General features: G+C 38.3%; 1 protein-coding gene across 12 annotated transcripts in view; it reads left to right on the top strand.

Moving 5' to 3' along the window:
• Positions 1 to 13284, top strand: part of LOC150075865 (tensin-1-like) — a 405993-nt gene that overhangs the window by 185172 nt on the left and 207537 nt on the right. For all 12 annotated transcript variants that reach the window (XM_090388058.1, XM_090388057.1, XM_090388066.1 and 9 more), the window contains one exon: positions 1376 to 1414. In XM_090388058.1, the coding sequence (XP_090244184.1) occupies positions 1376 to 1414 (39 nt within the window). The remainder of the gene's footprint in view (positions 1 to 1375; positions 1415 to 13284) is intronic.

Below are 13284 nucleotides of genomic sequence, written 5' to 3'. Positions count from 1 at the left end.
ATCCTCATACGATTCTTAAGGAGCTGAGATGATATAGGAGATTGAGCTGTGATATTATTAGCTGATATTATAGCAGTGTAGCTAGTGCTTCATACACTAACTACACTGCCCTCTCATTAATATCTGGACACCTGTATATCTACAAATATCCTTGGGCGCCTCCGTAGCCAGGTGGGAAGGAGCAGCGGTGCGTAGCACACGCTTCTTGATTAGACCGGGGTTCGAGCCCGTCACCACCAAATACGGAAGATGCGGAAAGGTCAGGAAATGACCACCGCATCTCCCGGAGCAATATGGCCTTAGTTGCTAATGCTCCTAAAAACCAAATAACAAACAAACAAATATCCTTTATTTGTTCATCCAGGGTTAGTGGAGTCATTTTTCGCAATTTGGCTAAAATAATAAATTACCGGTATGTAATGTGCAATTATTGAAAGAAGAATTTAAATGGACAGTAATGACTCTGATGAATTTAAAGTGCCATTTGCTTGTTTTCAAACGAATTGCAAAACAAAGCTGCAACTTCTGCAGTTTGTTTTCAAGTTCGCGTTAAGCCTAACTTACTAATAAATTTGAAAATGGTTGGATCAAAGCGAATAAATATATTCTACAAAGTATTTAAAATGCTTAAAAAGTATTGTCTTTTACAAAATGTCCAGTATCTTTCACTTGTGACTGAGCCAGCGAGAAAAGAAAAGTCTAACACCTCCTGCCTTACCCAATTTATAAACATTTGTTTTACATATTTGAATTTTTAAGCCTAAAACATGATTCCTGACATTTGTTCCACCTGATATGAATAGTGCCTATAACGCCAAATTCTAATTTGTTTTAAATTAATATTTAAAATGTCAGTGAACTCAAAAGTCACTGAAAGTAAACAGAAATTGGGTTAAGTTGGTTGGTTGGTTGGTTGGTCACAGACAGAGGTTTTGTCTGTGACCAACACGAGATACTGATCACATCATCATCATCAGCCATTTTCAATCCAATGCAGGATGAAGGCCTCTCCAGCAACTTTCCAGTTCCTTCTGTTTTGAGCACTGGCCATCCATTTACTACCCACAAACTCATGAATTTCATCTATCCATCTCCGCCTTTGTCTTCCAGGTTTTCTTCTAGCTCCTCTTGGGTACCATTCTGTTATTTTCTTAGTCCATCTGTCATCATGTCTTCGAGCTATGTGTCCTGCCGAAGACCATTTTAGTTCTTTAGTGATCAGTCTAGTAAAACTATCTAGTATTTATTTTATGTTAATTTAATAAATTATCGCTTTTTGTATAGCTGACAACAAGTTTCTATAGTTTACAATAAAAATTAATATTCAAGTAGTTAAAATAAATGCCTTACAGGTTCCTTTTCTTTTCTTTTGCAGGTTATAGCACCATGTGAACCTCTGGTCAACTACGAACTGGTACGCTGTTGCATTTTATAAATAAATATTTTATATATATTCGTTTTTGTCAATCCATATAATTTAGAATTTGTTCTTTCCCCAATATGTTTTTTTATTTGTTTCCATTTACAATCGCATCGAAAGAATGAGCTTGTATTATTGAATTCCTGTTGCTCAGAAGTAAGGCATCAGACTTGACTGATTTGAATTTCAATTTAGGGACCAAAGAGGTGTTGTTCATCTAAAAAAACCACCACCCAGAAATTTTAATTTCCAAACACCTTCCGCATTCTGAAGATAAGAGTTTATCTGAACACTTCGTTGTTAATTTGGGAAACCAAAATAGTCCTCGTTGACCTGATGACACTTTGGCTAACACCATATTTTCTGAACACTTGATTGTATATGATTTATAGTTATATCTGACCCACTTACTACCCAAGCCTAGAGATTAAAGCAACAAACATTCTCTCATAGAACGGCTGTTTGCCCAAGTCATGTTTCTTTTGGCTTACCGCCAGGGGGGATGCGCAAGGCCGTTGGCAAAGGAGTATCTCACTTCTTTCTTTTTTTTCTGGAAATGTTCCAGATGTCTCGAGTAATCCCGATGACAGATCGTGATGGAATTTAAACTTATGTTTGTTCTTGTTGGCCATATTTACGTGCTTTCCTATGCCGCGTGGAAGACTTTTAGTGAATGGAACTTCGTGATCAATAGACATTTTGCGCAGAGGCAGTAATATCTTTCTGATGTCACCACTTCGACCTTTCAGTAAGAAAATAATATATTGTGGCGTCGCGGGATTAAATTCCACTTGATTTCCTGAAGTCGTCTTTAATACCTAGATATACGGTGTTCTTAGAATAAATACCAAGAATTGTATTATTTAGGAGCTGAAATTTGCCAAACTGTTATATACTGTGATCAGGACCATACATATTTAGAATAAAATGTAATTACACCGTTGAAACAGATGAACGGTCATGCTATTTGAAAGGTAAATCTACGAAGAGGTCAATCGTAAGTCAGCCATCCCTGTAGATCTGTATAAAGTTGTTTTTCTTGAAATGAAAGTTTACCTTTCTGGTGTTGAACGACTTGTTGACTGATAAGACATGGAGTTGGAAACGATGGAATGCTTATGATTCCAGTGACGATTTTATTCAGTAGTCTGATGTCGAGGATGTTTCTGTGGCGTATCATTTTATGGTACAGGGAGTGCAGCTGCACTAGGATCCGAGTTTCCGGGAGGAAATACCACGCAGTCCTCATCTGAGACTGACTGAGTCACGTTGTAGAAAAAGCCCAAAAAAATATTCCTCGCTCATTGACGGAGTTCAAACCCAGGGCTTTTTATACCCGGTGTGTGGAGGACGTATGCACTGCACTACACGAATTGGGTGAATTGGTTGAATTGGGTGCAAAGAAGAGCAACAAAGGTTAGTCAGGAACATAAAAGGATACTCTTACTAAGAAATAGTTCAGTCCTGTGGCATCTGGAAAGCAGGCACCTGCGAGGAGACCTTACTGAAGCGTTTAAGGTTTTAAATGGATTGAGTAAATTAAATGTCTACGGAATCTTGGCCCTTTGTCGAACGACACAAAGGGGCACAATTTTTAACAAATTTAAAAATATGATGGCTTCAGGATAGATGTGCGAAAGCTTGTTCTCAGCCAAAATATTGATTGTTGGGACAAACCTCCATCTGATGCTGTGGAAGTGGGTAGTTTGAATAAATTTAAAAAAAGGTGTGCGTTTGCGCGCTCTAAGCGCCAATGCAACTAAGTATATTGTGCCTATAACTGCATTTTTCTGCGGTCGGTTTGTTGAATTAAAAACCAGAATTTCATGGCGAAAATCTGCAAACCTCGCCTGAGACCTAGCCACATTGGGAGAAAAGTCCTAAAATTGTTGGCGTCATTGATGGGCTTCGAAATCGGGCCTTTTTCCACCCGGTGTGCAAGGACGGTGATTAAAATCACAGTTCTACCCATGAAGACTTTTAAAGAAGAATTAGACAAATTAATAGATTTTTTTTTTCTTTTTTTTTTGGTTGATACTGTATAAGCTTTCTTCCTTGCATCATTTGCCACTACTGAAAGTAGAACTAATTGATTTCGGCGCTAATTAGGACCAAAAGGGCTTCCTGCACACGGCACACGTTTTATAGGGCTTCCTGAACACGTCACATATCATGTGACCTCGATTTACATATTGCATATATCTTGTACTTCATAGTAAATAAAGTGTTCATAATAAAGTGAACATGCAGCGTACGAATGAAGAAATATTAAAAACGCTTGCAATTTTCAAAGAGATTAGAATTGGAAAATTATGAAAAAAAAAAAAAAGGTTTCAGTTTTTGTAACGTTTTATATTACTTTTTTGTTGGACTTTCATCTGTTCCTTCTTTACATCAGAAACCAGTTAGGAGATTGAAACCAGAAGTAGAAATTTAAATCGGAACCAAAAGTAGCTACTACAATATTAACTAAACGACATAACACAACACCGTTGATCCACAACAGAAGTAATTATTATATTCTCAAACACAGTGTTTGTGGAATCAATAATTTATTCATTAAACGATTCAATCTTTGGTAAGATTTTGGAGATAATTATCCTTTTGTATAAAGCAATGGCCATGCCTTGAGTACTGCGTACAGGTCTGGAGGCTTCATTTTAGGAAGGATGTAGAGTTTCTTGAGCGTGTACAGAGAAGGGCAACAAGATTAGTGAGTGGAACGAAGGTGTCCTCTTACCAAGAGAGGCTTAAGTTCTGCAAATTGCAGCGGCTGGAGACTAGGCACCTGCGAGGTGATCTGATTGAGGTCATAATGGGTTGAGCACGCTGAATTCTGAGGAGATTCTTCTACTTGCTCTGATTACGAACCTAAGGGAGCATAAATTCAAATTGAGGAAAGACAGTTGTAGAATAGATGTGCGGAAATTTGCCTTTAGCCAAGGGGTTGTTAATTGCTGGAACAAACTTCCATCTGTGTTGTGGAAGTTGTGGGCTTAAATAAATTCAAGGAGGAACTGGACAAACATTTAGAGGGAATTGTTTTGTAAATTTTTTTTTTTTTTTTTTTGGTAGATGCTACATATAACCCCAGGCTATATAATAACCCCAGGGGGTCACATCTGGTGAGTATGGGCTTGGGATACCCAGGGTCTGAGCTGGATATCATCATCGTTCTTCTCTTTCTTGGTGATTAAGAATTTGCAGATAAAGGAATCACTAGGTGGCAGTGATCACAGTGTACTGATGTGGGATTTACTTAAAGATATAATTACCATCAAGGGTAAAGGAAAGGGTTTTTGCTACCGTAAAGGTGAGTACAGTGGTCTCAGACAGTTTTTAAATTCTGTACAGTGGGATCAACTGACGATGTTACCAACAGTAAATTCTAAGTGGGAAGCATTCAAGGAATTAATCGTGAAAGCTACTAAAAGTTTCATACCTATTAAGAAATATTGTTCAAGGTTTAGGCCTAAATGGTTATCAAATGAACTAATGAGACTCGTGACAGAGAAGAAAAATGTATGGGATGCATATAAATTATCATGTGACACAGAAGCCTATGGCAGATATAAGCTAGTCTGTAATCAGGTCACAAAGGAGGTTAGGCAGGCGAAGGCAGATTACGAGAAATCTTTAGGAAAGGATGCTAAGAAAAACAGCAAAGACTTCTTTACTTATATAAACTCAAAGCAGAAGGGGATGAATCAGATTGGTCCACTTGATATCGATGGTTCGACTGTTGATGATCCTGCTCAGATAGCAAACAAACTGAATGAGTATTTTGCATCTACATTCACACATGAAGAGTTAATAAGGTTTGAAAATGGCAGAAGGTTATCAAATTGTAGCAGGGTGCTTAATGATTTTGTAATAACTGAGAGCAAAGTGGAGTAGAAATTGTTGAAGTTAAACATAAGAAAGGCATCTGGGGTGGATGGGATCTATCCAGTTATATTAAAGGAGGCGGCTAAGGCAACTAAGCAAACCCTGAGCCATAATTATGAGAGCAATCTTGGACTCAGGGGAGGTCCCCACGGACTGCAGATGTGCAACTGTATCCCCAATTCACAAAGGGGGAGCGAAGGGTGACACGAGTAATTACAGACCAGTTAGTTTAACTTCTGTTCCGGGTAAAATAATGGAGTCACTGGTTAAAGATGCATTGCAGGATCATCTAGACAAGACTGCAGCAATAATTCAGGCATAGCATGGGTTTCTTAAGGGAAAGTCTTGTCTGACAAATTTGATTGGTTATTATGATGTGGTCACAAAGGAACTGGATGCAAAAAATAATTTTGATATCATATATTTGGATTTCAGGAAAGCTTTTGACATTGTTGCGCATGGAAGACTATTGTACAAATTGGAGCAGAATGGTATTAAGGGTGGTTGCGTGAGAGAAGACAGAGGGTGGTAATTAATGAGTGCTGCTCTTCATGGACTAATGTTATTAGTGGAGTCCCACAGGGTTCAGTGTTGGGTCCTCTGTTATTTTGTGTATTTATCAATGATATTGATAAAGGTATATCAGGCTTAGTGTCGAAGTTTGCAGATGATGCAAAGGTGGTTGGCAGGTTTGTTAATGACAGTAATGGCAGTGTGCTATTGCAACAGCATCTAGAAAATTTGAGCAGATGAGCTAAGAAGTGGTAAATGAAGTTTAACCTTGACAAATGCAAAGTACTGCATATGGGTAGAAGTAATCCCAGAGAAAAGTACCAACTGTGTGGTACTACACTTAAGGTGGTAGAAAATGAAAAAGACCTGGGAGTAATTGTGCAGTCAGATATGAAGTTTTCTGAGCAATGCAGACAGGCTGCCAGGGCAGGTCATGGGGTTTTGTCAATGATATATAGGAATTTGTCAATGATATACAGAGAAGTGTAACAAGATTGTTGAGGGGAATGAAGGGATCCTCTTACCAAGAGAGGCTTAAGTTCTGCAAATTGCAGTGGCGGGAGACTAGGCACCTGCACGGTGATCTGATTGAGGTGTATAAGGCCTTAAATGGGTTGAGCACGCTGAATTCTGATGGGATCCTTCCACTTGTTCAGATTACGAACCTAAGGGGGTATAAATTCAAATTAAGAAAAGACAGATGTAGAATAGATGTGCGGAAATTTGCCTTTAGCCAGTGGGTGGTTAATTGCTGGCACAAACTTCCATCTGTCATTGTGGAAGTTGATAGGTTAAATAAATTTAAGGAAGAACTGGACAGGCATTTGGAGGGAATGGTGTGATTTTTTTTTTTTTTGGCTGATGCTGCATAAGCTCATACACTTGCTTTCTTGCATCACATGCCACTACTACTACTTCTCTCTCTCTCAAGAATTCAGGATTTTTTTTTTTTTTTCGGCTGGTTCAGCATAAGCCTCAGGCTTCCTTGCACCGTATAGCTAATAATAAAATAATAGAGGACGACTAAATGAACACAATGGGTTTTTGGTGCATTCGAAAGCATTACCAAACAATGTTTTTTTAGTTCCGGTAGAAAATAGAGATAAAACAACTCTATTATCAATTATAAGAAAGAGAATATTGTCAGGTACAAGAATCATCAGTGATGAATGGCCTGCATATAAAGATCTCTACCGAGACATTAATTATACCCACGATGAGGTTATTCATCGCTATAATTTTGTTTCTCCAGATGATTCAAGTACAACGAAGAAAAATAATCCAATGGCATTCCTTCGCGGTTTCAAAAAAAGGTGGGGCTAATTCATTAGAATTTCTTCCACATTTTTAGATTTATTCAACAATTTAAAGCTATGAACCAACGGTCATATCGTTTGACCGCGAGTGTAACTACGTATTGAAATTGTTGTGGTTCCCCTCAGGGGATCCCTGAATAATATAAAACCGATTCTTCGCTTTATAAAAAAAAAACTATTAAATAAGATATCCCTACTATGTATATCATTAAAACATTTCAATTATGAAATATTTATATCGCTAAATAAATATTTCTTAATTTAAATGTTACGTTGCCAAAATATATAAAATGCATTAAAAAATATATAAAACATATTTAAAATTTTTACATTTAAACTCATTCCGATAAAAAAAAAAAACCGCTATCACCTATTATATATTTTAAACCACCAAACCTGAAGCAATTCCACTAAAATGGCAACACTGATTGCGTGTTTGTTTATTAGACAACATTCAAGTCATAAAATATAACCTCGTACGCAAAGCGCTTAATTGCTTTGTGGAATAATATAATCAGTTTAGCAAAGCAGATTTATTTATTTTTTCTAAAACAGTTAAACGTATTTTTATTTAGAAATTACTGACAGATCAATGAAAGACAGGTAGGCGAATCATTCTACATTGGCATGTCATATAATTACGAAATAATTTGAGTTTTACTCCATGCAAGCAAGTAGGAATGCTGGGAAACGTTCTGGCAAAATGCCAAAAATTGACAATCGTTTGCAATGGGACTCCATGTAATTTTATAGCTTTGTGGTGTTAATATAAGAAAATTTAAATTTCCTATTTTAAGATTAATAATAAAAATAATATCACTAATATTAATATAGGCCTTAAATTCGTTATTTTTGTAGATTTTTAATTCGTATTATATATTCACAGCTTTCTACAAAATAATACGAAAATTACCGGCTGAAATTATAAGTTACGTGGGATTTATTACAGTTTTGTTTGCTTGTTAGTCTTAATATTCACCAAGTACATTTTGGCAAATGTTTCTTACATCACTGCAGTAATGAATTCGTTCAAACATCAAATAATGTGGATGTTTCCAATTAACGACATAATTTACAGCTGACAGGTGGTGGGCGTTCCATGGGGAATGTCGGGGGACACAACATTTAGAGGTTGTCGAGAAAAGGGGATATTAAGGCACGTGCTGGAAAGAGGAAGATAATTATCTGTACTGTCGAGTTTAATCAAGGACCGTTCTGGTCTAGGGTTAATAGCTAATCTCCCTCTTCGCTTCTTATCGGAAGGCGAGACCGAAGCGGGCTACAAGAAGATGGCGAGGGGTAACGAGGGAATAAAAACTAACCAATGATTACTCTGAATTTCTTCCACTTTTCCCGTTAACTATCCGTTTTTATTTTATTTTTTGCTTGTGTATTCCGAGAATGTAGGTGTCGATTGGGCAATCGGTCTAGCAGCTAATATCGTGCACCTATTTGCATAATTTTTTTAAATATAAATTTTAAAGTGGGGATTAAACAAAAGTATTTTAATGGGAATAGAATTAATTGATTTTCTCAACGTAAAGAAGGGATTATTTAAATTAAATTTCGTAAATTAGATAGGTAGTTGGTAGCATCACAGATACTCGAGAAATGAAAATCCCAGGGCATTTACCCAATAACACGACGGTTGACGAAGAGGATTAAAGAAATCTGGTGCAGATTTATGTTTCTTGCGATCCATTGCTAGGATTTTGTAATTTTTTTTCTCGAATATTCTTTCTTCGATTCTTTACTGCAGTCTCAGGCGAACAGACATTTCTCTATATTGCCCCACCCTCATCTGTGACCTCGTGACGCCCAATACTCGATAACGATGATTGATGAATCCTGACAACCCGATATTAACTCCACCAATGTTAGCTTTGCTCAGTTTATTACTTTGTTTCGCGTTGATCCTGAGGGTTACTTTAGAGATACAACAAATGATCAAAATAATCCGCTTCTTTCTGGAGACTGAATCCATTCGTCTTCAAGTGGACAGACAGTATAATCTTAAGATTGTTGTTTTATTTGTACATATTACGACGTACAGTAAAACATAAGAAATGCTTAACACGTTTTTTTTATCTGAAGTTTTTCGCCCTCTCCCAAGCAAAGATGCATTTTGAATTTTAAACATAGTTTGGGTTAAAGGCATTTCTGTTATATTTTAAGTTTTCATTTCAAAAAGAAATCAAAATAAAAAAAAAACAAAAAACATGAATGCTTCATTCGATTTACAACTTTACAACATTTAGAACTTTAAAACATGCAAAAATAACTGCACATGATTCTGAATATCAAAGCTGATCACGAAATAATATTTAGCCGTTCAAAATTATCATCATTATAAAAAAATTATTGTTATTATTTCTCTCTGACGGGGGTTTCCACGCGTTTCCATCGCGTGATGGGTAGTGAGATCAAGTGCAGGGCGGTTGTTATGTCCGGCTATTACTATTGGTCAAGGAACTCGCCGACTGTCCTACAGGTGTTCAGGATTGCGACTTCTGGAGTTCCTTGTAGATGTTCTCGGGGAGACCATCTATTGCTGCTAGGCTCTTGTGTAGGGTCTTTGGCACCATGCCTGTGGTTTTCACGGTGATTGGGATGGTCGTTACCTTTTCTATATACCATATCTCTTTGGCCTCCTGTCTTAGGTCTGTGTATTTCCTGATCTTTTTCTTTTGGGTTTCTGGAGGTTGTACTCTCGTCTTCTGTTGTGCGTGATTGTCTTGTCCATTATTATGATGCAGTCCCAGTACAGCTTATGAGTTGGGATCTCTAGTACAGCCTGGGGTTCGTAGTTGTAATGGCCTACACCTTCTTTGATCAACTGGTATTTCCTCGTTAACTTCTGATGTATTATCCTGGAGACCTCGTGCCTGCAGTAAAGACTCCGTCTGGACCATGCATCCTATGATTATGTGTTGGATCGTTTCTGAATCCAGGTGGCATCGCCAACATGTGTCATCTGTCACTCTGGGATCCTTGGAGATGTATTTTCTATAGTTCCTGGTCTTGGATGGCGAGCATGAATCCTTCAGTCTCGGGAAAGAGTTCCCCGCTCATGAGCCATGCATTGAAAACCATTTTATCTAAAGTCCAAAGTCTATTTGTCTAGTCCAAATTCCATCCTGATATCATTGCTGAATTCTTCAGTGATCCAGAGTTGCTGCTGATTACCTGGTTGCTTCTCGGTTGCTGCATAGAGCTTCATGTTGTCAGGTGGGAGAGGATGTACAGGTTTTTCCTATCTTCTTTGAGAGTATATCCACACTTGCTCTTGAGCATGGTGGATAGCGGTTTGAGTGCTAAACAGAACCACGCTGCTCAGGACGATCCCTGAAAGATTTCTCTTCTGACGGAGGTCGGTCTGGTTGTAATGTTCTCGACTGTGTTTCTCACTGTCGGATTGACTTCGTAGATCTTCAGCATCTCTGTTATCCGGCTATGAGGCACGGAGTCGAAAACCTTGTGGTAATCGATGTAGGCCGTGTACAGGTCGTGGCGCTTGTTGTCGGCCTGCTCTATAACTGGTTAATCAATGGTTAATTGCTCCTTACATCCTTTGCTCATCCGATTGCATCCCTTCTTTTCGGCCATGATGTTCTGGTTCTCCAAGTGGTATGATATCTTCTTAGTTATGTAGCTCTTGTACATCTCTTGTACCAAGGTGACAGGCCGATCACCTGTCACCTTGGGAGACAGGTGATCGGCCTATATTTCGCCGGTTTCTTGTATCTTGGTCCTTAGCCGCCAGGTATGTGATTCTTTGAGTGAGAAACACTGGGTGACTTATCAACCGGGTGAATTGCTCTGCTCGTGTATGCAAGTGAACTTCTTGTACCAGTAGTTGTGTATGTTATTTATTCACGGGGTTCGCCAGTTGATCTTCTTCCTGCAGAATCTCCCATTCTGTCCTCCTTTATGTCCTTTCTTCCCTTTTAGTTCTATTTAGGGTGCTCAGCTGTCTTGCTTCACCGCTCCCTATGTTTCCCCAGAACTCTTCGATCGTCTTCTGTTCGGGTGGTCCGTTGCCGTCTTTCCCGTCTTGTCCGAAGCTCTTTTATTTTCATCGAAGACTCTGTTGTTCATTTCCCTCTGGGAGCTCTCTTTGTGTCGGCGTAGTCTCTTGCTGTGTGCGAGGAGATTCTGCTTTAGTGTGTCTAAGTGTACTATTCTCTGATTTTTGGTCTCGTGTTTGCTGTGGACGTTCTCTCTTGAGGATGCTTTTCATTTTTCCAATCAACTTCTCACTCATGTTACTCCATTGATTGACTGGGTCAACTAGCCTATCTTAATGCTTGTCTATCTTCCTTTAAACCTGCTTTCCTAAGCGGGCGGTTCCTTTTTTTCGTTTCTTCTGGTTTCTTTCGTTTCTTTCGTTTCTCTCGCTTCTCTTCTGTTGATTATGGCAGCACAGTATACGGCTGTGTGGATGGCCTCCAGCGTTGCACATTGTTGTCGAGGTAATGTGGTACTATTTGCTGATCGAGGTGGTCTGTGACTTGCCACAGGATTCTATTAAGTCTCTGTTTCGGTATCGTGTTGGTCTTTGTGGAGTCCAACCCCTCGAATTCTGTTAGGGCCTTCTTCCACCTGTCTTCTTTTCTGTATATCATAACCTTATTTCTTTCCAATTCAGCTGCTCGGGTTGTATTTCTTCTTGTTCTTCATCGTCCGGTTCTCCATATTCACTGTTCTTTTTGGTTGATAGCTCACATCTTGCTTGATTTTTTTTTTCAATATTGCAGCCGTTATCAGATTCTTCGTGACGACGGTCCTTCTCTGGTTCGCTATTTGCTGTTCGGTGACCTGAACATCCGGGAATCATTCCAACCATTTGGTATGCAGTCTCGTGCTCTTCATTGTCATATTGGTCTCTAGCTTGGTTACTTCGTAGTATGCTCTAATGATGAACGTATTCATTTCGACCATCCACTTCATGCAGTGGTGTTTTTTTCCCTTCACTTCCAGTTGATTGGGCTGGGTTGGCTTGCTCTTCCCTTGTGGTAATCATACGGAGAACAGCATTGCCACTTGATCTGTTGTACTCCTCTGTCTCCGACCTTTCGAGCCGACCCTGTGCCACACTCGATGCAGTATGTTCATTACTTCTCTTCGATATCATCATCCATCTATGGATTGTGGAGCTCTTTAGCTTCAGCTTGAGTCTAGTGATGGTGTTAGTTCTTCAGAGTAACACCGGATGGCGCCACTATCTGTAGGCGCCATCCAAGCGATTTCCAGGATTTTATTTTTTATTTGTTTTTTTATATTATAATATTCATTCATTCATTCATTCATCGGTTTTACTTTCTCATTAGGGTTATAATGGGATTTTGGTTGCAGGATTTTTGTTTTAACGTTCTAGCTGATCTCATATCGTATTTAATTAAATTTATTAATGAAAATAGCCTTGGATTTATTAATAGACAATATAGAAAAAAAATCATGAACATCGAATTATTATAAGTATTTAGGGCAAAGGCCCCAAGCTACAACAGCCACATAACATTATATTCCACAATAAGAGATTTTTAAATCGGATTTTAAAATGAATGATTTCACTTAACAGAAAATTTGCATTAAATTTTGTTTAAATTCAGAAAAAATGTATCCAAAAAATTCAGGAAATGCTAAAAACAGCTTTTGGAGAAGATGCTGTATGCCATTCGAAGCCTTTTCAGTGGTTTGTAAAGTTTAAAGAGGGCCGCTTATGCTTGGAGGATGATAAAACAACTTTGTCAGCAAGGCCAAAAAAGGCGCAGCAATCAAAACCACATGTGAAGGTCATGCTGATGGCACGTTTGATAAGGAAAGTAATGATGTTATCAGAATTTATTCTACTAGTTATATCATTATTAACGCAGATTACTACCAAGATGTTTTAAAATGGTCAAGAGATGTAATTCGCCATAAAACTCGAAAAATACGAAATGATTGGCTCCTTCACCATCGCAATGCGCTGTACTTCTCACAATGGACTTCTCTCTTTCAATTTTCCCAAGTTGAAAGAGAGAAGTCCGCTACTGCTAGATTGGGAGAGCAGGGTGGATGGCTGATTTGTATAAATGAAAAAAAAAATCCAATTTCACCTATCCATTTCCTCCAATAGTTTGTTTAGTTCTTCTTTGAATTTAT

Source organism: Mastigoproctus giganteus, chromosome 13 (assembly GCF_048544385.1).
Source record: "Mastigoproctus giganteus isolate SK-2022 chromosome 13, ASM4854438v1, whole genome shotgun sequence".
Taxonomy (NCBI): Eukaryota; Metazoa; Arthropoda; class Arachnida; order Uropygi; family Thelyphonidae; genus Mastigoproctus; species Mastigoproctus giganteus.
Note: the sequence above shows the minus strand (reverse complement) of the source record. Positions and strands in the feature narration are given on the sequence as shown.